At 41.5% G+C, this 25,807-nt stretch overlaps 1 protein-coding gene across 2 annotated transcripts in view; it reads right to left on the bottom strand.

Annotated features, from left to right (window-relative positions):
• Positions 1–25,807, bottom strand: part of SPTBN5 (spectrin beta, non-erythrocytic 5) — a 325,418-nt gene that overhangs the window by 232,601 nt on the left and 67,010 nt on the right. Inside the window, exons 11-21 of one of the 2 annotated variants that reach the window (XM_085863420.1) lie at positions 24,305–24,505; positions 23,149–23,355; positions 22,690–22,816; positions 21,141–21,277; positions 20,790–20,954; positions 15,815–15,964; positions 15,064–15,194; positions 10,735–10,986; positions 5,669–5,956; positions 5,343–5,580; positions 3,062–3,201 (exon numbers count right to left, since the gene is read on the bottom strand). In XM_085863420.1, coding sequence (XP_085719546.1) covers positions 3,062–3,201; positions 5,343–5,580; positions 5,669–5,956; positions 10,735–10,986; positions 15,064–15,194; positions 15,815–15,964; positions 20,790–20,954; positions 21,141–21,277; positions 22,690–22,816; positions 23,149–23,355; positions 24,305–24,505 — 2,036 coding nt within the window. Of the gene's footprint in view, positions 1–3,061; positions 3,202–5,342; positions 5,581–5,668; positions 5,957–10,734; positions 10,987–15,063; positions 15,195–15,814; positions 15,965–20,789; positions 20,958–21,140; positions 21,278–22,689; positions 22,817–23,148; positions 23,356–24,304; positions 24,506–25,807 lie in introns of both variants that reach the window. The other variant, XM_085863413.1, reaches the window with a different exon arrangement.

The following is a 25,807-nucleotide window of genomic DNA, read 5'->3' on the forward strand; positions in this document are numbered from 1 at the left end:
AAAAGAGAAAAAAGAGAGAAAAGAGAAAAAGAGAGAAAAGAGAAAAAAGAGAAAAAAGAGAAAAAAGAGAAAAAGAGAAAAAGAGAGAAAAGAGAAAAAAGAGAGAAAAGAGAAAAAAGAGAAAAAGAGAAAAAGAGAAAAAAGAGAAAAAAAGAGAGAAAAGAGAAAAAAGAGAGAAAAGAGAAAAAAGAGAGAAAAGAGAAAAAGAGAGAAAAGAGAAAAAGAGAGAAAAGAGAAAAAAGAGAGAAAAGAGAGAAAAGAGAGAAAAGAGAGAAAAGAGAGAAAAGAGAAAAAAAGAGAGAAAAGAGAGAAAAGAGAGAAAAGAGAAAAAAGAAAGAGAAAAGAGAGAAAAGAAAAAAAAGAGAAAAAAGAAAAAAAAGAGAAAAAAGAGAGAAAAGAGAAAAAAGAGAGAAAAGAGAAAAAAGAGAGAAAAGAGAAAAAAGAGAGAAAAGAGAAAAAAGAGAGAAAAGAGAAAAAAGAGAAAAAAGAGAAAAAAAGAGAAAAAGAGAAAAAAGAGAGAAAAGAGAAAAAGAGAGAAAAGAGAAAAAAGAGAGAAAAGAGAAAAAGAGAGAAAAGAGAAAAAGAGAGAAAAGAGAAAAAAAGAGAGAAAAGAGAGAAAAGAGAGAAAAGAGAAAAAGAGAAAAAAGAGAAAAAAGAGAGAAAAGAGAGAAAAGAGAGAAAAGAGAGAAAAGAGAGAAAAGAGAGAAAAGAGAGAAAAGAGAGAAAAGAGAGAAAAGAGAGAAAAGAGAGAAAAAGAGAAAAAGAGAAAAAAAGAGAAAAAAGAGAAAAAAGAGAGAAAAGAGAAAAAGAGAGAAAAGAGAAAAAAGAGAGAAAAGAGAGAAAAGAGAGAAAAGAGAGAAAAGAGAGAAAAGAGAAAAAAGAGAGAAAAGAGAGAAAAGAGAGAAAAGAGAAAAAGAGAGAAAAGAGAGAAAAGAGAGAAAAGAGAGAAAAGAGAAAAAAGAGAGAAAAGAGAAAAAAAGAGAGAAAAGAGAGAAAAGAGAGAAAAGAGAGAAAAGAGAGAAAAGAGAGAAAAGAGAGAAAAGAGAGAAAAGAGAGAAAAGAGAGAAAAGAGAGAAAAGAGAGAAAAAGAGAGAAAAGAGAGAAAAGAGAGAAAAGAGAGAAAAGAGAGAAAAGAGAGAAAAAGAGAGAAAAGAGAGAAAAGAGAGAAAAGAGAGAAAAGAGAGAAAAGAGAGAAAAGAGAGAAAAGAGAGAAAAGAGAGAAAAGAGAGAAAAGAGAGAAAAGAGAGAAAAGAGAGAAAAGAGAGAAAAGAGAGAAAAGAGAGAAAAGAGAGAAAAGAGAGAAAAGAGAGAAAAGAGAGAAAAGAGAGAAAAGAGAGAAAAGAGAGAAAAGAGAGAAAAGAGAGAAAAGAGAGAAAAGAGAGAAAAGAGAGAAAAGAGAGAAAAGAGAGAAAAGAGAGAAAAGAGAGAAAAGAGAGAAAAGAGAGAAAAGAGAGAAAAAGAGAGAAAAGAGAGAAAAGAGAGAAAGAGAGAAAAGAGAGAAAAGAGAGAAAAGAGAGAAAAGAGAGAAAAGAGAGAAAAGAGAGAAAAGAGAGAAAAGAGAGAAAAGAGAGAAAAGAGAGAAAACAGAGAAAAGAGAGAAAAGAGAGAAAAGAGAGAAAAGAGAGAAAAGAGAAAAAAGAGAGAAAAGAGAGAAAAGAAAGAAAAGAGAGAAAAGAGAGAAAAGAGAGAAAAGAGAGAAAAGAAAGAGAGAGAAAGAGAGAGAAAGAGAGAGAAAGAGAAAGAGAGAAAAGAGAGAAAAGAGAGAAAAGAGAGAAAAGAGAGAAAAGAGAGAAAAGAGAGAAAAGAGAGAAAAGAGAGAAAAAGAGAGAAAAGAGAGAAAAGAGAGAAAAGAGAGAAAAAGAGAGAAAAGAGAGAAAAGAGAGAAAAGAGAGAAAAGAGAGAAAAGAGAGAAAAGAGAGAAAAGAGAGAAAAGAGAGAAAAGAGAGAAAAGAGAGAAAAGAGAGAAAAGAGAGAAAAGAGAGAAAAGAGAGAAAAAGAGAGAAAAGAGAGAAAAGAGAGAAAAGAGAGAGAAAGAGAGAAAAGAGAGAAAAGAGAGAAAAGAGAGAAAAGAGAGAAAAAGAGAGAAAAGAGAGAAAAGAGAGAAAAGAGAGAAAAGAGAGAAAAGAGAGAAAAGAGAGAAAAGAGAGAAAAGAGAGAAAAGAGAGAAAAGAGAGAAAAGAGAGAAAAGAGAGAAAAGAGAGAAAAGAGAGAAAAAGAGAGAAAAGAGAGAAAAGAGAGAAAAGAGAGAAAAGAGAGAAAAGAGAGAAAAGAGAGAAAAGAGAGAAAAGAGAGAAAAGAGAGAAAAAGAGAGAAAAGAGAGAAAAGAGAGAAAAGAGAGAAAAGAGAGAAAAGAGAGAAAAGAGAGAAAAGAGAGAAAAGAGAGAAAAGAGAGAAAAGAGAGAAAAGAGAGAAAAGAGAGAAAAGAGAGAAAAGAGAGAAAAAGAGAGAAAAAGAGAGAAAAGAGAGAAAAGAGAGAAAAGAGAGAAAAGAGAGAAAAGAGAGAAAAGAGAGAAAAGAGAGAAAAGAGAGAAAAGAGAGAAAAGAGAGAGAAAAGAGAGAAAAGAGAGAAAAGAGAGAAAAGAGAGAAAAGAGAGAAAAGAGAGAAAAGAGAGAAAAGAGAGAAAAAGAGAGAAAAGAGAGAAAGAGAGAAAAGAGAGAAAAGAGAAAACAGAGAAAACAGAGAGAAAAGAGAGAAAAGAGAGAAAAGAGAGAAAAGAGAGAAAAGAGAGAAAAGAGAGAAAAGAGAGAAAAGAGAGAAAGAGAGAAAGAGAGAAAGAGAGAAAGAAAGAGAGAAAGAGAAAGAGAGAAAGAGAGAAAGAGAGAAAGAGAAAGAAAGAGAGAAAGAGAGAGAGAGAGAGAGAGAGAGAGAGAGAGAGAGAGAGAGAGAGAGAGAGAACTGAGGATTGAGAGAAAATTTTATACAGGAATTGAGGCAGGAGCAGAGATGTCAGGGTACGCAGTTCGAAGGGACTGGGTGGATAGCAATAAAAATTTAGGAGGAGTCAAGTGTCAGCATTATAAATCAATAAGCAATTGTGCTCGTTGTTGAAGTCTGACATGCCTGTCAACTGTCACGTTTCCTTCTCTGCTCATCTTTGAGACTTTCCCCGCCAGGTCCTCCACCATGTTGTCAAATGCCCTCAAAGAGATTTCAAACTCTTCATGTCGTTTCTGGAGACTTTCCACCTCACCAACGGAATCCTGCCGCGCACACACAGCTCAGTTCAAGAGATGAAGTCTATAATAAGTAGTCTTTGATTAACAAGTGAACATTGACAATGGAAGCTTATTTTGAAAACTGTAAGTGTCCCTCAAGATAAACACTAAAGGCAGTTGCGTTCCAAATGGGTACAAATATAAAACATGGTTGTCAATATTTTGGTGTTGCAAATGATGAGAACAGGAACACAGGATATGAATGAGAGAGAGGTTACCAGCACCCCCCATACAGTCCAAGATTGGACTAAATTGATGGAAACCCTCAATGTCAGACATGAGATCAGGGCCATCTCTCTGGACATGTATCAAGCATTTGATACATTCTGGGCATATGCTTCATCGTGCAAACTCTTTCCTTGGCAAATCTGAACTTTTGACAACCTACAAGGCCTTCATTTGCAGGTTGATGGAGTACTACACTCTCCTTTGGGCTAGTACCCCTACCTCACACATTAACCTTCTTGATGCCGTGAGTATGGCCCTCAAATTAATTGCGATCTCCCACGATGAAACAGTGTCTTGGCCTGTTACTCTCGCATCGCAGGTAGGTTGGTGGCCTCTCTGCATCCTATCACCAACTCTTTGGTCTTGCACCCCTATGCCCTTTATTGGCTCTGTCCCTCCCAAGTTTCAGCACATTGTCTGCCTGTAACCCTCTTCTTGTTAAACTCCCAATATCCAGGCTCAATGTTCACCTCCACTCATTTGTGCCTCTTTTCTCTCACCTGTGAAACCAACTTCCCCCAGTCTGTTCACTCCCATTCTTCGCTCCAGGGATTCAAGACAGCTGTTCACCACGACTTCAGGTCATCTCGTACCCATACTCATGACTTCTTCTACCCCAAATTACCCCATTCCCAAGTAATCAATTTTCCAGGTTATTGTGATTTTCATCCCCTTCTCCCTCCTTTTAGTTTGTTTGTTTTTGGTTGGTTTGTTCATTTTCTGTTTCATCTCCACTTTCCTTTTCCTCTTGCTGTGGTTCATTCAACTTGAAGTGCAGCTTGTTCACCCCGATGTGTCCGTCCCCCTCTCTCCTTGATCTCATTCTCACTCCCACTTGTACTCTGTGGCTGGTGTTTCCCCCTTTCCATTTTGCTCTAGCGCTTCCATTTTGCTCTCGCCTGGAAGACAGAGAATATACTGTTATTCAAAAGAGCAGTGCAGAAAAAGATTATTATAAATACAGGCAAGTGAGTTTACTTCAAATTCCAAGCAAGGTCATGGGGTCCATCATAGATGCTGACATTATGTTTCCTCTTTTCAAACAGCCTGATGTTTGACCATCAGTTTGGATTCCAGCCCTGTCAATCAACTTTGGGAACACTGCCGTTTTTCTCTCATGGATGGAGACCCTGATTATGATGTGACAAGTGACAGGTCAGGGAGATGTTTGTGGACCTCTCCAACAAGAGATCAGGACCGTCTCCATGGTAATATCTCAGAAATTCGACAGTCCGGCATCCTGTTCTGCTGGCAAAGCTTGCTGTCTGTGGCATATAAGGCCACCTTCATGCCTGGCTTTCTGCTTCTTTCACTCTTACAGTGAACATGCTGCTATCAATGGAATACTCTCTTTTTCTGTCCCAGTGGAGGCTGGAGTGTTCCAAGGCAGCATCTTATGCCCAGTGTTGTCTTCATATTGCGGTACATGAACAACTTATCTGATGCTCCGGAAAACTCTCTTCCTTTTTGCAGATCCCACGTCATCAGTCATTCCGAGGTGCAATATTATATTTCACCATTAACCCTACATAACGCAACTCTCTTACTTGCAGGTTACTGTTTTTGTTCACCTCCTCTCTTTCTCTTCATAAATCTCTATCTTGTGTCCCACTGCTGCCCCACTTTACCACGATCATTATGTTGCCTTTTTGCTATCTGGAACCTTCCTCTCCATGAGCCTAGGTTTTAGTCACAAAAATAACAATTCTTTGCATGGTAATATAATACACACAAATGAACAAGTTAAGACTGAGATATTTGTTTGGCTTTTCCTATCTGAGCACTTATATCACAGGTGCAGAACACATAAACTATTGCTTTGTCCATTTTCGAATAATGTGCCTGTAATGCATTGCCAGATTCTTAATGTTTGCATTTCATTGATTATATTCCCATACACCAAGTCCATCAAGCTTGAGGAAGGCCTCGTGACTGGACAGCGTTGCCTCAGCGCGCTCGGCATCCTTTTCAACACGAAGGGAGCGCAGTATCTCAGATAGCCAATTGTCCCGATTCTCCCAAGTATTGGTGAGTTCTGAGCCATGCCCATCCAGAGCCTTTAGGAGAACATGCAATTCTTCACTGTCTGGCTCACGACTCAACACTTCATGCACCTTTTCCTGCAAGGCTTCATGGCTGCAAAAAAAGTGAACCAGTACAGTTTCAGACAATTTACACCAACTGTCACCAATCACCGCAACATCTAGTGGTGATCTTCACTTACCGCTTTCTCCAGAGACGTATTTCTGGCAACAGCTGTCTGACTTGCTGCTGTAGTTGTTGGCCTGATTGGACATCTCTTGGGACATCGATCTCCTCAAGCATCATAAAAAGATTTCTGGCTTCATCCTGCAAACCATGGCCTTGCTCTACCAACTGTTGTTGCTCCAGCGTACGCTTGAGCCTCTTCTGGTGCTCTATTGCTAGGTGGCAGAGTTCAGCATACTGATTCTTAAGCTCTTGCTGCCGAGTAGAAACGAGGTCACTCTCTGATGGATCATTGGTTAGGGCCCTAGGAGTCAAGGGACAGGAAATGAAAGTAAAAGGTTATAACGGCCAGTGATGAAGGTTCGAGCAACCATGAATGTTCTGATCACCACCGGCATCCATGAATCATTATCTTAGCAAGTTAATATATTTCTAAAAAAGAAGCTGGAAACTACATATTCCATTACATATCAAGTACTCGTAAAGGTGCCCGTCTTCGACGGGCGTCACTGGCAACATATGGTAAAAGACAGATAGCATGAATGTATTGTTGCGAATTCGTGCCCGCCGGCGTGCGAGCGGCCACGTAACTCGAATTGCGGCACGTCGCCCACCGGACGGACAATTCTGTCGTGACCCTCTCGGACTAACGCCGAGAGCTAGTCACGGGTGGGCCTTTCGGCCTCACCACGATCGTGCCAATCGGCCCCCGCGTGGAATAGGGTTGTTCGCCAAACTCGACCTACCTAAGTACCCACGCGGAGGGTAGACCGGGCGATCGCACCTCGCCGCAGGTCGACTCCGGACACGGGCCACTTAAGCGACCCGTTCCGTACTAGCGGGATAACCGAGCGGTGTTATCGTCGGCCTCGACGGTTCAGATAAATTATCGGGCGTATTAAGCCCACTACCAACCCTTTACGTGAAGCAAGATGGAAATTCAATTAAAGAAAAGACGAAGCGAAACGGGAAAAACAGTTCAACATAATGCACATTTATTCCGCGGCCCACGGAGAGCACACATATACAATTACAACAATTATGCACCAAAAGCAGATGTAACAAAAGAAACACAACAATGCAGATCTACAAGCGACTACGCATGCACACGGCAACACTTACACAGTTTTACTTTACAGACGGCGCCAACAACACATTTACTCAAAAGCAAAAGAAAAGGGCCACCCTCAAAGACAAGGGGGCAGACGGGGCCTGTGGGCTGCGAGACCGGGTGGATCCTACCCGTGTCTTTGTGACGAGCCGCAAATGTGGCGGCGCAGCGGTGCCCCGACTCTGCGCTCCTTCGCGGGTTTCGTTGGCACTGCTTGGAGTGGGGTGGGACGGGGGGCCCCCTTTTCGCATTATCTCAGTGCGGGGGGAAAAAAGGGGGAATTGTTGATGCTCTGGGGAAAGAGGATAGCTGGCTTGCTTGGGTCCCGCGACGAGCGACTCCACTGCGAGCTCGTCGCCGACCGCCGTCTTCCTTGCCTCGGACCCGAGCTATCCGGTCTCCTCCGCAATTCTCCTCAGCCGACTGCAGCAAACCACCTGTACGCCCTCGCCTCCTGACTCACTCCGCGCTCCAACCCGACTCGACCGCGCTCCAAGCTCCAGGCTTCCCCTCTCTGCAGCTCCCCGACAGACTCCGAACCCCGACAGACTGCGAGCTCCACTCGGCTCTCCGACCTCTCCAGACTGACTCTTCCGAAACTGACTGCCGCTGCCACACTCTGCCGCTGCCACACTCTGCTCACCAAAACTGACCCTTTCTGAGCCCGACTCGACCCTGCGCTCAGCACTTTATAGGCCGGCAGGAGAACCCATATGCAAATTTCTGGATCAGAATGAGCTCGGGGGTGGAGCCACGCTCTCCCATTGAACGGAGAAAAAGGGGCGTGAGTCTCCCCTGATCCTCGAATTTGCATATATCGATTCTACACCGACGCGCCTGGAGGCGGGGCCAAACCGCCCCACGCTTGCTGATTGGACGGATCAAAAGTGGGCGTGTATCATTCCTGATCCGAATTCTCCTCGGAAAGGCCGCACTTTGCACCCGCGGCTCGGCGCGCGTCCCGCACGAGGCCAGGACAGCCTGATGCTGGGTGCCCACAAGCGGTGCGGGAATGGCCGCAGAAGGAGGAGAGGTGAAGGTGGTGGAGGGTTTATTGTGGTGGTTTATGGCCATGGCGACGTTTGGAATGGCGGTGATGCGATGTTTGCGGGAGCGAGTTGTGAAGGTAAAGGTCGTGGCTGTTGGCGTTGTTGTTGTTGTGAAGCGGCGTTGCGGTTGGTGGTTGTGTGATGGCGGTTGAGATGTGGTTGGTTCAAAATAAAGATAGAACAGAAAAACGACTATCTCAAAGCGTCGCAGCCCGAATGAATCACATTTATTCCCTCTAAACAACGGGTTTGGGGCTAACTACACATGTACTTACAGAGATATCTCACCTACGGGACCTGAATGGTGGTTTGCGAATTTCCTCAACCGCAACAGTATTTTAAACAATATATTATATCATTTTTATCCATTGATTATCATTCAGGTTTTCCCCTTCGACTGTCCCACAGTAGCTCCATTTCGATGACATTACCACGTAGTTTAGTGACTACACAACGTGTACCATTCGTGAGTTCCGGAGGATCCATAGAGCGCATTAAAATTATAGGGCACGCGACTTTAAAGTGATCCAAAAGGCCGGATCAGTTTCGTCTACATATTCATATCTTGTAGATTTTAGCTGGCCGGATCAGTTTCGTCTCCATATTCATATGTTGTCGAATTTAGCTGATTCTGAAACTGTTAACAGCATGTCGATCGGATGGTTCTGTGATTTTCTACGGTAGTAAACAGAAGTACGACTTAAGCCTGTACGCCACTATGCGGAGACCCGAGGACCTAATATTTCACAACAAACTAAAAACTCACAAAATTTGAAGATATTTTAAATAAACAATTTATTATAATATCAATTAAATATCATTTGTATCCATCGGTAATATTAATTGTTCTGTACAGTTCTGTACATATTATCCATAGATATTATGAATTGTTCTGATAATATGAATTTTATCCATCGATAATATGAATATGAATTGTAATATGAAATATGAATCGATTGTTCTCCTGGGATCTGCGCATCCATCCACAATCTATGTTCTAATGAAGTGCAGTAGGAATAATAAAAAGTCGGATGAACATGAACTGTTTAACTACCATAATCATCAAAACGAATTTTGAGGGGCCTCTTAAGGAAGACAATAATATCATTACTATACATGTCAAAGCTTGTTTCATTTCATGCAGTAACAAAAATCTGATGGTGGAACAAAAAAAGCGACATGCCAAAATATTAATATAATTTCATTTCATGCAGTAACAAAAATCTGATGGTGGAACAAAAAAAGGGGCGTGCCAAAATATTAATATAGATAATCATCAAAACGAATTTTGAGGGGCCTCTTAAGGAAGACAATAATATCATTACTATATATGTCAAAGCTTGTTTCATTTCATGCAGTAACAAAAATCTGATGGTGGAACAAAAAAGGGGCGTGCTGAAATATTAATATAGATATTAATATAGATAATCATCAAAACGAATTTTGAGGGGCCTCTTAAGGAAGACAATAATATCATTACTATATCTGTCAAAGCTTGTTTCATTTTATGCAGTAACAAAAAAAGCGGCGTGCCGAAATATTAATATGGATATTAATATAGATAATCATCAAAACAAATTTTGAGGGGCCTCTTAAGGAAGACAATAATATCATTACTATATCTGTCAAAGCTTGGTTCATTACATGCAGTAACAAAAATCTGATGATGGAACAAAAAAAGGGGCATGCCAAAATATTAATATAGATAATCATCAAAACGAATTTTGAGGGGCCTCTTAAGGAAGACAATAATATCATTACTATATCTGTCAAAGCTTGGTTCATTACATGCAGTAACAAAAATCTGATGATGGAACAAAAAAAGGGGCATGCCAAAATATTAATATAGATAATCATCAAAACGAATTTTGAGGGGCCTCTTAAGGAAGACAATAATATCATTACTATATATGTCAAAGCTTGTTTCATTTCATGCAGTAACAAAAATCTGATGGTGGAACAAAAAAGGGGCGTGCTGAAATATTAATATAGATATTAATATAGATAATCATCAAAACGAATTTTGAGGGGCCTCTTAAGGAAGACAATAATATCATTACTATATCTGTCAAAGCTTGTTTCATTTTATGCAGTAACAAAAAAAGCGGCGTGCCGAAATATTAATATGGATATTAATATAGATAATCATCAAAACAAATTTTGAGGGGCCTCTTAAGGAAGACAATAATATCATTACTATATCTGTCAAAGCTTGGTTCATTACATGCAGTAACAAAAATCTGATGATGGAACAAAAAAAGGGGCATGCCAAAATATTAATATAGATAATCATCAAAACGAATTTTGAGGGGCCTCTTAAGGAAGACAATAATATCATTACTATATCTGTCAAAGCTTATTTCATTTCATGCAGGAACAAAAATATGATGATGGAACAAAAAAAGGGGCATGCCAAAATATTAATATAGATATTCCTTTTAGGTGAGGTTAATTCAACAAAACGTTGCCATGCAATTACAAATGAGCAAAAACCTTCTCATATATGATGATGGCAATAAAACTTGAGGTAAAAAAACCTTCAGGTTAAGAGTAAGACACCAATCAAGGAAAATGATTAATATTTAACACAAAAATTATCTCATTACCACTACAATATTACTGAATGATTATACTTATATGCTTGGTGTTGGTTTAATGGTTAGGGTCGTGGGCTTGGGATCCCAGGATCCTGAGTTCAAGTCCCACTCAACTGTTGAATTAATACCAGGTGGGGTTGACTCTGCCTGTCATCCTTCTGAGGTCGGCAAAATGAGTAACAGCTTGCCGGGTCCTGTGTCAGAGTGGCGACTTGTCCAGGATTGTGCCCAGTAGCTAAGGAGACTGCTTAGGCAGTACCAACGCTCTGCACAGAGTATGGTCCCAATGGATGGATGAATGGATGGGTGGATGGATTATACTTACGCTTTGCCGAGATTGAGGATGTAAGCCAAATTTCGATCCAATGCATGCACTTCTCGCTGGAGTGCATCATGCTGTCTCAAAAGTTGCTCCGTTGCACCAGCCGAATTACCGACACCATTTGATAAAATCTTGGAGATCTTTTCCTCCACGGTAGAAGCAAGATCTTTGTGAGCATCAAGAAAGACTTGGACATTGCTTGCTTCAATCAACATCTTCTCACGTGCTTCCTGTAGTTCACCGAGCTTCTCCCACCTGCACGAGAAGACGTAAAGCGGCCTTATGAAGTAGAATAATTACCAGAGAATACTTTTTATATGAGAGCAAGTTCATAAATAAGGTGAACTTTACTGTAACCAATAGTTCATGTGTGTATCATAATATTAAGTGTGAAATTGCAGGGACAAGGGTGAGCCGCTTGTTGAGACTTGAGGACCCAACTTCACTGCATGTGGGGCTTGTAATTGGCCTGTCAAAATGGCTACCCTAACAAGAGTACACACAGTCTGGCCTGCACGCAACTGGTACATCAACGGCACTTCAACTTCAACTTCCCTTTGGGTCTGAGAGTGGGTCAAAGTGCGGCGTCTTCTTCAACACCCCGAGTCTGCATCGAAGAAATGGCTAACCTTCAAGGAGAAAATGTGGAGGGTGCAGAATAGGTATTGTCCTGTCAGACAGTCTCTGTTTAACACGGGTCTTCTGTGCCGCGATCTTTAATCCCATGAAGAGCCAAAAGGTATCCAACTACTGCATTCAGTTACAACTTACCGCTCCCCAAGGTCCCCCAATGGAAAGCTACATTTTGGTGGTGGCATACACAGGAGGCAGAAGGATGGATAACGTTTCTTTCCTTTGTAAAGGAAAATTTACAAAGAGAGGTGGACGGGACGTGCAAAACGGAAGAAACCTAGTGAGTCAACAGACATGAGCAGGGAGAAGGGAATATGCAACTTATGTACCGGGAAATAAATAAAACCCAAACCCACTAAATGGCGCCTCACAACACACTCACTTACGATGGGGCAGAAGAGGGAGTGTATTGGCACAGGCTAGTTGAGGTCCTACGGTGATGAGCAACTCGGCACACGAAGGTGAGAAGCGATGCAAGCAAGGAGCGACGTAGGAAATATGGCACAGATTCAAAAATGATGATCCACAGAGGTCAGGGCTGGTGTGTCTTCTCCCCTGTGCAATGCCGAATGGATTCTCTGAACCTTGTGTTCTGCATCCGTTAGATCCCCCGAATGTTTTGGATCGCCTCCCCAAACGGTGGGTCCCGCATTGGCTGGCCGCAGGCGTGGGTGGCACCTTCCTCTCGCCACCCATGCACATAAAAAAATTCTTCCACCCCTTCCAAGCTTCTCTAGTACATCTCGCCACCATGGCCTACGCGCACATGCCGACAGTTCGTTACGGTTCTTTGGAAAGCATGTGGCACTTTCCCGTGTATTTCCGAGAAAAAATTCCTCACCTGGCCTCACCTGCTTTATACCATACAATCTTATCATGACTATCTTCAAGGTTAACACTCACTACCCCCTTGGTGCACATTTGATGGAGGGGTGGTAGGAGGGAGTGGGAGGGTGAGGGGTTAGAGGAGAGACCCACCCCTTCCCTTCCCTCCTCCCCAGGTACTCCTGCCAGTATATCACATACAACTTAACCGAACAGGTCGCTGTTACATGACAATCTCACGCACTCGAAACACACGGTCCATGTTACACTTTCCACAATCTAGCTATGATTGTGGATGAGGGAAGTGCAGTGGATGTCACATATCTGGACCAGTGGTTCTTAAATTTGGGTGCAAGTACCTCCTGGGGGTGTGACGCGTCATTTCTGGGGGTACAAACATTCCGGCCGGTTCAATTACAAATATTCTGAGAAACGAAGGAGTGCGGGCACCAAAAAAAGGTGAATAACCACTTATCTAGACTTTCAAAAGGTATTTGAAGAAGTACCACATAGAAGATTGTTTGCTCAGGTGAGGGATGGTAGGATGACTAACTGAATTGGAAACTGGGTTCGTGAGAAGTAGAAAAGAGTGGCTGTGAGTGGGAGGATGTAAGTAGTGGGGAACCTAGGCCATTATTATTCATAATTAGTGACATCAATTATTTTGATATTAGTGTTTGTTAAGAGTTGGATTAATAAATTTGCAGATGACACAAAGCTTGGAGGTAAGGTTGATGGCAGAGAGAGAGAGAGAGATGATCAGATTCAGGAAAGTCTAGCTACGTACCTTCATTCATTGGGCAAAAGACTTTCATAAAGAAATGTAAGGTGCTGTGATGGCGAAGAATAATGAAAATATGGATTACATAATAAAAGGAACAGTGCTGGAGCATGTCACACAGAAGGTGCTGGGGTGGTAATAAATATGGTGGTGGGGGTAAGCAGACGGCACAGCGCCAAGCAGCTAACCATGAAGATTACAGGGTTTTAGGTTATATTTGCTGTGAGATAAATTATAAATCAAAAGAGGTAGTGTTAACATTGTATAGAATTTAATGAGGCCTCATCTATAATATTGTGCACCATTTTGGTCACTGCATCTAGGGAAGGGCATATCTGCCATGCAGAGGGTTCAGCATCGGGCTCTTCGATTGATTCTGGGGATACTTAGTTCTTTGGGTTCCTTCTTGGTATTCCGTTTCATTATGTTTGTACCATATCCTGATGCTGTGTGGACTGTGCTTTCCTGCTGACGGACCTCTAGTAGCTTGTACATGTTGCTGCATTTGAGCCTGGGGAGTAACTGCTTAAACTATCTGTCTGGGTTCTTCCCGACATCTTTGTTGCTCTCACATTTCTTTCTAATTCTATTATATTTTTTCTTTCTTTGTTTCACAATTCTCTTTATTCATTCGCATTCTTGCTTTTTCTTCTCTTTTATCTTTTACTCTCTTTCTTTATCTAATTCCTGAAGGAGAAGTGAATTCTTGCAGAATTTTTCTGCAAGGCTCACTTGGCCACGCCTGGATGGGTTTGAGAGTTGAGGAGTAGCAGCTGAAACCCGAATCATATCCAGGTTCCTCCTGATGACTCCATCTTTGCTCTTTACTTATTCTGGTTCCTTCTTGGTGTTCCGTTTCACTGCGATGAGCGTCTGAATAAGACAGGGCTTTATACACTAGAAAGGAGGTGGTTATGAGGGGTTATGATGCAGATGTTTAAGATAATGAAACGTATCGACAAAATAAGTGTAGAAGCGTTTTTCAGCAGAATAGACAATGATGGGACTAGGGGCCATAGCCTGAAAGCAAATAAGATGAGAGTCAGAACATTAGTAAAGCAAGGACCTGTCAGAGAGCAGTTGATGCATGGAATGGTATCACTATACAAAGGTAGTTGTAGCAGAAAGAAGAGATACAGTAGCTTTCAATAGAATTTAGATCGGTGCCTTTATGTATTGGATAAAGAGGGGCTCAGGGACATTGGCAAGACTTGAAGGTAGCCTGTGTGTAGATGGGTGATGATTTCTGGGGTTGATGCAGCGTGGGCATGATGGTAAATATGGCCTCCACATGCACCAAAGTTACTCGTATATCCTTGTATTTCCTTATGGATCAGCGAGGATGTCATCAGGTTTTTCTTAGAAAAGGCAACAAGCAGTTTGATGTTCTTTGGAGAAAGACTGCACAATATGGTATGAACTGTATGGAGTGGGAAAATGTGTATGAATGGTGTGAACAGTTTTCAAAAGAATGGATGAATGTCTGCTGACAACAAGGGGACTCACTCGTCTTGCTGTCGTTTTTGAAATTGTTCACGCAATTCATACACATTTTTTTTTAATGGACATTCAGTTTGTACGATATTGTGCCGTCATTCTCCTAAGAATGCCACACAGTTTGACACCTATATTAATCAATTTCTGATGCCTCTGCACATCTCCATAAGAGTGTAGTCTTGTAATGGGGCCACCAGGTTTACAACACAATTACTAATGCCACATATGGAGAAGTCGTGTTCTATAAGTGGTCAACAAATGAGTTGACCAACAAACATTTGCCCCTGCAATATTGAACATATTACAATTGTATTACACACATGCACTTTTAGTGACAGTAAAACCCAATTTATTTATTTATTGCCTTACCCTCATATTTACAAGCACAAATCAATTGCTATTATTTATGATCTTCAATGATCATCGGTGATCACCAGTTATTTCACAATTTATTTTCTCAGCACATCAACACGCTTCATTGAAAGGACAAATCCAACATTGTATTGATACCAGATTGCACTGCCAATATTGTACAGTGGCACGTTCCCCTCAAAAGGGGCATTGGGTTAGATGTTCCTCTTTCACAGATATCCCACCTGGAATGGACTTCCTTCTGTCGTTTTTTAATTTTGGCCTCCTCTTCGTGTCTGCACTGTATACACCCTTTTGCCATGTCATCTACCTTTTCCAGCTGGCTCTTTCCAGCTGCCAGGTCAGCAAGTAAGCCCTGTGAACAGGAAGGGAATAGGGTAAGCATACATTTGTGAATAAATTGATATTTTCTTTTACACCTGTGGAAGTTTTTCAAGTTCCAATTCACTAATGATAAAATATTAGCTGGCTGTGTGATTAAATATTTGTTTATTTCTCCACTGGCTTATATGGGCTTGAGTCCCATGTGGTTGCTCACTCTCACAGACTCACACCTGTCAAACATTCTGAATATGCCAAACACCCTTTAATAATGTCTGAGGAGGCTTTTGTTCTGCAGTGGATTGAAATAGGCAGGTTTACACTTTTATGGTTTATATTGTTTATGGTGCTTCATTCATTGTCACTTTTGTTACTGGAAGGAATAAGTCATTTAAAAGAATTATCACACAGCAAACTCTCATTAAGAGGCATAGGCTGCAATAGTTACGATGAATAGTCTGCGAGATGAGTTTCATAATTGAGAAAAATTGATTGAATGCAGACCTTGTGTATTTTTGTGCATATTTATTGATTCATTGTTCATATTTTATCAGAATCCAAATTAAAACAAATAATAAATGGTTACATGTGCATTATGCAGAAGAACTCAGAAATAGGGGTAACAGAGGGGGTATAAAATGTGAGCTTTTCCACCTCAAACTGGTGGCGTAGGAGATCCAGGTTGTCAGCATGTGGTTTCCTGCTGAGTATATTTTCCTTGTCAGCCATCCATGAGTCTAGCATGTCACATTCCACCAGAAACTTGAACAGCTGTCCATCTTCAACTAGCTTTCGCTGCCGATCCTGTTTGGCAGAAGATTCAAATCAAGATTGAAAGGTTGAAATCTTCCCATTGTCCACTGCTTGCCGAAGGAGGCACGATAACTTTGAAATCCTCAAGTGCAGCCTAAATCAAAAGCTTAGCAATACAAGAGCAATGTGTTTTTAAATTTCAACAATATGAATTTTTTTAAATTTATTTAAAAAAAATTTGACTTCAAGAAATTTGATCATGTTAATTATCGTTTTGATCGTTTTTTGCAACTGCTAAACTTTATCAGTACATGTATAACGTATGCAAATCTGATCAGTCTTCAAGTATTCATTCGGTCTGAAGGTTACAGTCAAGTGCAGAAGTTACTATGACCCTGGTGTTAAATAACAGTTCCTTGTGTACCAGAGCAAGCTTTTGTAACGAGGCCCTGCCCTCTGTATCCTTCAAGGCTCAGTCCAATGTAAGGCTGTTCCTCACTGCATCGGAGTCCAACGCGACAACCTCCAATTATCAGGCCAATGATGAAAAACCTTTTTCTGTTCCATAATCTTTACTCATTTATAGACAGTAGCATAAGGCTATTAAAATGACTACAAAATACAAGTGATGAAAGATGATCTTTAAGTCTGTGGCTTGACGTAAAAGGTCAATGGCCAAGATAAATAAAACTGTTTTTTCGACATTTTTTTCGACAAGCTCAACGAAATTTCTCTCCATATTTATTTTATAACAACTTGTACCTTTTTGCATCATTATTTTCACCTCTTTTACTGTTCTACTTCCTTGTCCCCTTATTTCAACAAAATTCTCATGCACATCTCAAACCAATTCACTGTGCACAAACTCAAGAGTATATAGAGAGTCAAGACACAAGGAATAGTCCACATTTTATATTACTTGTTACATACAGTGAAAGCATTACAAAGTGCATATATTACACTGGGGAACAAATTTTTTCTTATCTGTTGCATGAGATTTTTCAACTTATTCTATGTATTTTTTCAACGCTGATTTCAAATCTGAAATCGGTTTTCCTCTTCATGCTCTAGTTTTCATGAAATTTGAAACTTGCGATTTTCGCAAAAAAAGGACACCCATTGCTATTTTCACTAAGGATAACTTGAGGACAAGGGGTGTGATTTCAGACTTTAGTGGAAACATACGATGCCTAAACTGCCAAATAACTATAGACAGTATTCGTTTTGCTGCTCACAATTTATTTGACATCAATTTTCTTTATCTTTATTGATATATATTCTTTAACATTATGTTTTTCTTTATTTCAGATCTGATCATGGCTTCTTCAATAAGACATAATTGTGTAAATAATCCTGATGCATTCTGTTATGTATGTGGCTGCTACACACTACTTCGTCAAAAGTGCAATATAACATCGTTTGTAAGGCGTGCCTATAAAGCCTATGTTGATGTTCACCTTGGCGACCAAGACAAAAAATGGGCTCCTCATATTGTATGTCATAATTGTGAGGAAATGCTTCGTGACTGGACAAAAGAAAAGCGAAAGGGTCTGCCTTTTGGAGTTCCCATGGTTTGGCAAGAACCCAAGGACCATGTAACTGACTGGTATTTTTGCCTGGTCAACACAAAGGGTCTTGGTCAAGAAAAACTGGCAAAAGATCTCCTATCCCTATATTCCCTCAGCAATTCGACCTACTCCGCACTCTGAGGAACTCCCCGTTCCAGTCTTTAATGGTTTTGTCTTATCTGAAGATGAAGGCAGTGAACACGATCAGTAAAAGCACGAGGGTCGTGATGACGGGCTTCAAGAAATGGTTTCAGAATCCGACGCCTCCTCATCTGATACCAAACAGTCATCAGCCCCTCAGCAGTTTAGCCAACCGGAATTGAATGACTTAGTGCGTGATTTGGGGCTCTCCAAGAGAGCAGCTGAGGTATTAGCCTCCAGGCTGCAAGAAAAAAAATCTACTTGACCACTCTGCAAATGTTTCATATTTCCGAAAGCGGGACCAGATCTTTGTCACCTTTTTCTCAGAAGACGAGCAGTTTGTTTACTGCCACGATAACCCAGGTCTTCTCAGGCAATTATGTGTTACTTCGTATAATCAACAGAATGGCGATTATTTCTGGATACCTCTAAGCGCAGCCTCAAGTGTATTCTCTTGCACAATGGCAATGTTTATGGAGCAGTTCCAGTTGGTCACTAAGTGCATTTGCGAGAAGAACATAATGACATAAAAATGGTCATTGACTTACTCAAATATCACGAGCACAACTAGATCATTATGCCTGGTGTTGGCTTAATGGTTAGGGTGGTGGGCTTAGGAACCGAGTATCCTGAGTTCAAATCCCACTCGGCTGTTGAATTAATACCAGGTGGGGTTGACTCTGCCTGTCATCCTTCCGAGGTCGGCAAAATGAGTGCCAGCATGCTGGTATCCTGTGTCGGAGTGGCGACCCGTCCAGGATTGTGCCCAATAGCCAAGGAGACTGCTTCGGCAGCACCAACGCTCTGCACAGAGTATGGTCCCAGTGGATGGATGGAACTAGATCATTTGGGTGGACCTGAAAATGGTCAACGTTCTCCTTGGTCAACAGAAAGGCTTCACAAAGTTTCCATGCCCTCTCTGCATGTGGGACAGCCGAGCTCGAGAGAAACACTGGATCCAGAAGGAGTGGCCCATCCGTGAAACTCTGGAAGCAGGCATGCCAAACATTGTGAATGACCCAATCGTCAGCCGAGAGAAGATCATTTTTCCCCCACTCCATATCAAGCTCGGCTTGATGAAACAGTTCGTGAAGGCATTGAGTACTGATGGTGAATGTTTTCAACATATCGTTTCTGCTTTTCCTGCTTTGCCTTTCGAGAAGATCAAAGCAGGTGTGTTTGATGGACCTCAAATTCGTGCCCTTGTACGTGATGAGGAATTTGTAAGGAAGATGAATGACAAGGAGAAGACAGCGTGGCTGTCTTTCGTCGCAGTTATACAAAACTTTCTTGGTAACAAAAAGGCAGATAACTATGAGTTTCTGGTTACTAAAATGCTGTTGGCTTTTCGCGATCTTGGGTGCAACATGAGTGTCAAGCTCCATTTCCTGAATGGTCACTTTGATCAATTCCCTGAGAACCTTGGGGCTGTAAGTGAGGAACAAGGAGAGCGCTTCCATCAGGACCTCATGATGATGGAAGAGCGCTACCAAGGGCGGGGGACAAAAATATGATGGCAGACTACTGCTGGAGCATCAAACGAGATTGCCCTGTGGAAGTCCACAAATGCAAGAGCTTCAAGTGCAAATTCTTGCCTGAATAGGACCTATTTGAACTTTGCATTCCATCCTTATCAATTGCTCTGAACCACCTATTGTCTTTATGTCGAAATAAATGTTAATTTAAATTTGCTTTTAATTCAAATTGTAACTTACCAAATAAATGTTGAAAATGTTGAATTGCAAAATATATGTTTAATATAAATTTGCTTTAAATACAAATTGTAACTTACCAAATAAATGTTGATAATGGTGGATTGCAAAAAACCTAGAGCTTACAGAGAGAAACTAACTTCAGATTTGAATTCAGCACACTCAAATTAGGTAAGATCAAGTGCTAGTATCAATGCAACAAAAACTTTGTTTCCCAGTGTTATCAGTGGTGTTTTCACAATTTTTAGTCATAAAGTGACCTTTTGATGTCCTTATCTGAACACTGAGCTCGTGATGCGGGGAATGCCAGCTTTACATCCCATATATGGTGTTAATTTGTCACATGATGCCCAGCTCAGGAAACCAGGTTTAAATCCAGTATAGTGTTGTGTTTGTGGGGTAGATGGAAGAACTTCATAGTAAAGGTAGAATTGTATAGAGTGCAACGAATGAGTATTCTCCAAAGAGTAGCATGGCCAGTGGATGTGTACGAGACATTTCGATGCAACTTAAGTAGGGAAACTGTGAGCTTAAGTGTTACATCGCCACAGGGGGGGGGGGTGGTGCTGTGTTAATTTAGGTAGGGTCTAAGGCTAATTTCTCCCAGGATGTGATTGCTTCCTGTGACCTTTCTATGTTTTTGCATTTCAAGACTGGCGATAAAAAGGAATCACGTCCTTAGAACAACAACTGGGCTGGACATTTCCAAACAGGCGAAAACCCCACCTCCAGGAATGACAACAAGCGAGACCATGTCCCTGGGGGTGGAGGATGGATGGGGCAATGTCAGAGAAGAGAGGAGGATCGAGTTAGAATCGGCAGTTGGGACATGAACAAGGAGCGAAAAGGGAGGTTTTGTGAGGAATGCAATCGAGACCGAGGATCTGGTTGGCCACCCTCGACACGACAGAAAAGGCAGCGCGAGTCCTGTTTGGCACCATTTTGGACGCATTTTCCTATGCAGTGACGACAGTTTGGCAAACCCCAAGATTCAGAAACTCGTCTCTCGGCACACAGCTAAGTGTCGGGAGAAAGGGAGGATTATTCTTTTATTCATTCTGTCCCCTTGTCTGTATTAAAGTCTTACATAGGCACCTCAAGTAGGAATTTAGGTTATCTTATTATCGCGTTTTGATTTTTTCCATTATAAAAACATTTGATTACTGTTTATTAACTTTGCTTGTGTTGTCTATTTGTCGTGGGTTCGAGTATAAGCCCTTGTCCTCCGTCACGGTGAATGCTTCTGGTACGTGTCTTTGCCGCCCCCGTCCCGAGCGAGCCATAATCTCCAAGGATCACGTGCTCGCCTCCAAGGTAGAACTGTTTGGCTCTCCAACCAGCTAAATTGGTTGAAACATATATGACATTTTGTAAGAATTTGGCAAATTTTTTACTGATTAATTATCTTACTTGAGGATATTAAAAAGAGAGAGGGTAAGAGTTTATCATTAGTACCTCTGCCATATGGCAAACTTCCTGGTACATCCCATTAAGATTCTGTTGGCGATCTTTGATGCTGTGTCGGTCATGTTGCGATGCAATGCCAAGTGGACTTTTCATAGGAGTCGTTGTTCTCTTCATGGAGTTGCTGAGTCTGTCCAATACTGGCGTCTTTGCAATCTGCTGACAAGTCCAAGAAGTATGAAAATATTACAAGCCAGGACAAGAGTGAGAGAAAAGAAAGAACATCAAATGCAAAGTAGACTCACCATGACAAATTCAATGAATACTGAATGAGTAGATATTCAAAAGTCAAAACAAAATGTTTTTTTTATTCCACTCCTATTAACCTGATGTATCTCTAACCTGGGATGGGATTTCCTTGCAGTATTTGGCTGGCACATGCCCTCGCTGTCCCTGTCTGTTCTTCACTTGCCACCAGTCACTGGTTGCCTTCTTCTGCAGCAGTAGCACTTCAGACTTGGCTGCTGAGAAGTCTTTCCCTGAAAGAGGAAGAAATGCAAAGAAGATGGCAAGCCTCTCAATCATTGATCACTTGGCCAATGACAAGCAATCATAACGAATATTTATTCACATCAGGCAATTGCCATTATGTATAACCACTGCAGTTGTGAAGATTCATCAAGATTTTTAATTATGAAGAAGAACAAAAGCAAATAAACTTCCCAGTTAAAATATGCCAGAAGTGTTCTTAGCAAAAGGTGTAAATCAAACGTTTCTGCCATAGAATGGCTTTCTTCAACGACTAAATTAATTTTTACCCCGTGCACGCAACGCGAAAATCAGGCTAAATCAATTGGTTCACTTTGTCCGTCTGTCTAACATAAACTGACATTTGTAGACAGACAGACAGACAGACAGACAGACAGACAGACAGACAGACAGACAGACAGACAGAGGAATGGCAATTTCAATTGAATGTTATATTTTGAACACAAATTGAAACATGAATGGGGAAAAAGAACCCGCAGCTTAGCAGTACTTGGGCTCTGAATTTTGCCCGATCGTGCAGCGCAGACAGGGATAAGGTAATTGTTTTACTTTGTCTGTCTGCCTGGCAGTCAAACAAGATTGAGTCCATTGAGAGAGTCCATTGGGACCATACTCTGTACAGAGCGTTGGTGCTGCCGAAGCAGTCTCCTTGGCTATTGGGCACAATCCTGGACAGGTCGCCACTCTGACACAGGATACTTGAATGACTCGGTCATCCCAGCAAGCTGATACTCATTTTGCCGACCTCGGAAGGATGGCAGGCTGAGTCAACCCCCTGGTGAATTAATTCAGCGGGCAACGAGGCTTGAACTCAGGACCCTTGGATCCCAAGCCACCACCCTAACCACTGAGCCAACACCAGGCTAAAACAAGATTGAAAATAACTCCAAACAGGAACCTCACTGTTGGGGATGTCATAAAGGTCGGTGCATCGATGGCGGTAAATTTCCGAAAGAAGTTTATATTTTTCTACTGCCTTTTGAACTTTTATTTTAATTTAATTATTCACTTGAACACTGCAGAACACATATGTTGGCACTTCCAAAAACCTCCAGTTTAGCGGTACTTGGACAAAATATGATGCCATCTCAACCAATCAAATTTACTGCTCGAGCTCTCAAGTGTTGGAAAATATCGAGGCTGAAACAAAATGGCGGCTCATCGGAAATATGGATCGTACTTGGAAACGCAAAGTAAGAGTTTAAAAGACCCTTCCTTTGTCCTCCTCAAGACAGCATGGGGTATTCTATGAACTTTCGATTAATATATTCTTTTGTCCAACCAGAAATGTTGTACTCTTCCTTCCAATTAGTCAATTAATTAACAAACAAAAAAAATCCTCAATTTAACCTTCTCTAAAAAGAACAACATGGCATTTCAACTGAAGTGTCATGCAAATTACCTTTATAGTTGTGTAATATGACCACACGTGGCACCTCTGGCCCCTGGGTTCTTTCACACTCCATCGTCACAGATCCCACCTTCCCATCACTCTTGTGATTCTCCAAAACCACTCCATCTGCTTCGGTCTTTGTTTTCAGAAAATAATAAACCATATTTTAAACATCATCCTCATAAATTAATGTGTAGGCAGAGCCTGGCTGCTGGTTTGTATCATTTATAAGATATGGGGGGGGGGGATATTTATTTCATTTTTCAGTGCTTTTTGTGTTTCAAGTGATGTTTTGCCAGCAAAGCACCAAAATGGAAGGTAATAACAGGGCCAAGAATCAAAGCCAGATAGGAGAGCTCAAAGGCAAGTATGCCACCTCTGAGCTATTCCAATATCAACTTGACATCAATTTAAATAAATAAAGCAAGAAATAAAATGATGTTGTAATTAACTAAAGACAACCCTCACGATTTCAGGGGCTCGAGTAATAAGGCCAGAAGCCTGCTTGTCCAGACGCTGGATGTCTGTTGCTGCGGAGGATATCTCTCCATGGAGACGTGTGTGTCGGCGGAGTAAAACCTCGGAGCCTGCCTCATCTCGTCCCCGTTCCCCACCAGCCAGCACCCGTTGCTTTTCGCGCAACCATGACTCAACGTCATCAACTTCCTCAAAGTGCTGCAGCAGCAAATATTAAATGAAAAAAAATACAAAAGGAAGTCTTTGAAGTAACTCATGGACACACAAGGAACTTTAGCATGGGAGGAGGCCATTCAGCCGATCAGGCCTGCACTGCACCAACCCCATTATCACCACCCACCCATCCACACTTGCCTCTACCTTTCCAGGGAGACCATTCTATGCATTAACCACTCACTGACAGAAAGATCCCTGCCTTAAAACGGTCGTAACTCTCATCTGCTATACCCTCAAGCTATGGCCTCTTGTATTAACACTATCCACTCTGCTAAAAAAAAAAAAAAAATCCACTTCACCTATCTTGTCCACACCTTTCATTATCTTAAACATCTCAATCAAAGACTCGCAATCACCTCCTTTCCAATAGATAAAGTCTGGTCTCCTTCAACCATTCCTCATAACTTAAACTAGTGAGCCCTGGAATCAATCTCGTAGCTTGATGCTGTACCCTCTCTATGGCAGCTATGTCCTTCCTCAGATGTGGTGACAAACTGAACACAATATTCTAGATGAGGCCTCATTAAATTGCTATACAGTGTGAAAAACTACCTCTATTTATTTATATTTTATCTAAATGCAAACAAAAACTCTCAATTCGCTTCAACCATAGCTGTTACCCCCACATGTATAGCATTACCACCCCCAGATCCTTCTCCTGTGTAACACACTTCAATATTGCCCCTTACATCATGTAATCCCTATTTTTCATTGTTCTTACCCATTCCCAGAACCTAACATTTATTTATGCGAAATTGCATCTGCCAATCTTATGCCCAATTTTTGAAAGGTTTTTGACTTGCCTTCCAGAAACGTTGTTTGTTAATTTAATCAAATTATATGCAGCTCTTTGTAACGTTTCCCATCTTTTATTACGTGGTACAAAGGCTGCAAGATATCAAGGAAACATCAAGTTTTCTATCATGCTTACCTGTGTCACGAGAGCAGTGTGACGCAGCCCCTCTGCACGGAATGCCAGCACCTGAAGCAGCTTCTTGTGCTTCTCCTGCAGACCTTCAGCAGCATCGTGGATCTTGTTGGCCATAGGATGGTCACGTCCATATAGTTTGTTTCCTCTCTGGACCAGTGCTATCCACCGGTCTTCTCGAAACCGGGTCTCAGCCTCAAGAACCTATTTGTGGGCATGAGGAAGAAATACATCATGAATATGAGAGGCAAGTCACATGGTAAATTATCATGGCTGTTTTCTGAAAAGGCAGAAAATTCCAGCAAATAGAGGCAGAAAAGACAGAAGCAAATAAAGCTTAAAGTAAAAAAAAAAAACAAGAAATCTGATCGATTATTTTTTTCACTTTGCATAATTATAAGAAGAACAAAAAAAAAAAAACTTGCACCAGAAAGCAAAAAATGGAACTTCAATGAATGTTCCCAGTAATTTAAATTCAGACAGCCAGAGCTTGTTTGTGATTGTAACAAGTGTGATCGGTGTAATGTGTGTGTTTCAAGGGCAGATAAATGGTTATATTCACTTGTGAATAAGTGAAAAATATCGATAACGTCCAACTCTCAAAGTCCTCAGCTTTTGGAATTTGCATTAAAATTGAAATAGTTCTTTTGTAAGCATCCGAGGGGAAGGGTGGTGAAAAATGGGGGTGAGGGAGGGGGTGTGCATAAAATTTGAGAACATTCCGATCTGATCTGTACCGTATTCTTGTGTTCAAGCGTTGCTTCTGCTGAAGCAGTATATTGGTCTGGGTTCATGCTGGGTCGTTTGCCATCCCTCTCCCAACAGTAATTAAGACAACAATTTTGGAATTTTTTTTGGGTGCCGGCGATAGCTCGCCTACTCTTTTCAATCTTTGACGTCCACCACTTAAGCCAACACATGGGTCGCCCAATTTAACGTCCATCCGAGAAATAGGGCGCACACTTTTGATAAATCAGTTATGGCATGGGTGGGGATCGAGGCAAATGGTGTGTGTTATGTCGGTATATGGGCCACAAACTGGAAGGACTGGGGCAGAGAAGCAGGAATTCAGGGATGCACAGGAAAGGATGATGGCAATGGTCGAGTTGGATGTGATGCTGTGCATTGTGGGGGACTTTAGCACGCACGTGGGAGTAACGGAGCCGGTGAAGAGGTAAATTTGGGTGGGGAACGAGGAATAGAGAGGGTCAAGAGCTGGTGGCAAGGAATGGGATGGCCTTTAGCTGGTTCATTCGTTCAAAAGCGGGAAAACTACAAGATTACCTGTCGCAGTGGACAACATAGAACAGAACTGGATTTGGTGGTGTTAAAGAAGCAACAGTTGTGGAGGGTTAAGGAGTGCAAGGCAGTGGCGGGAGAGCATGTTACCACCCAGCACAAGCCTGCGGTGTTTGTGGTATGGATGAAGAAAAGGAGGGAGGTTAAGAGCAGGGGCTGGAAGATTATTAGGTAGGGGAAAGTGTGGGGGAAACATGCTCATAGAGT

The sequence above is a fragment of the Eptatretus burgeri genome, chromosome 2, assembly GCF_056783735.1.
Source record: "Eptatretus burgeri isolate ZD-2024b chromosome 2, Ebu_testis_v1, whole genome shotgun sequence".
NCBI lineage: Eukaryota > Metazoa > Chordata > Myxini > Myxiniformes > Myxinidae > Eptatretus > Eptatretus burgeri.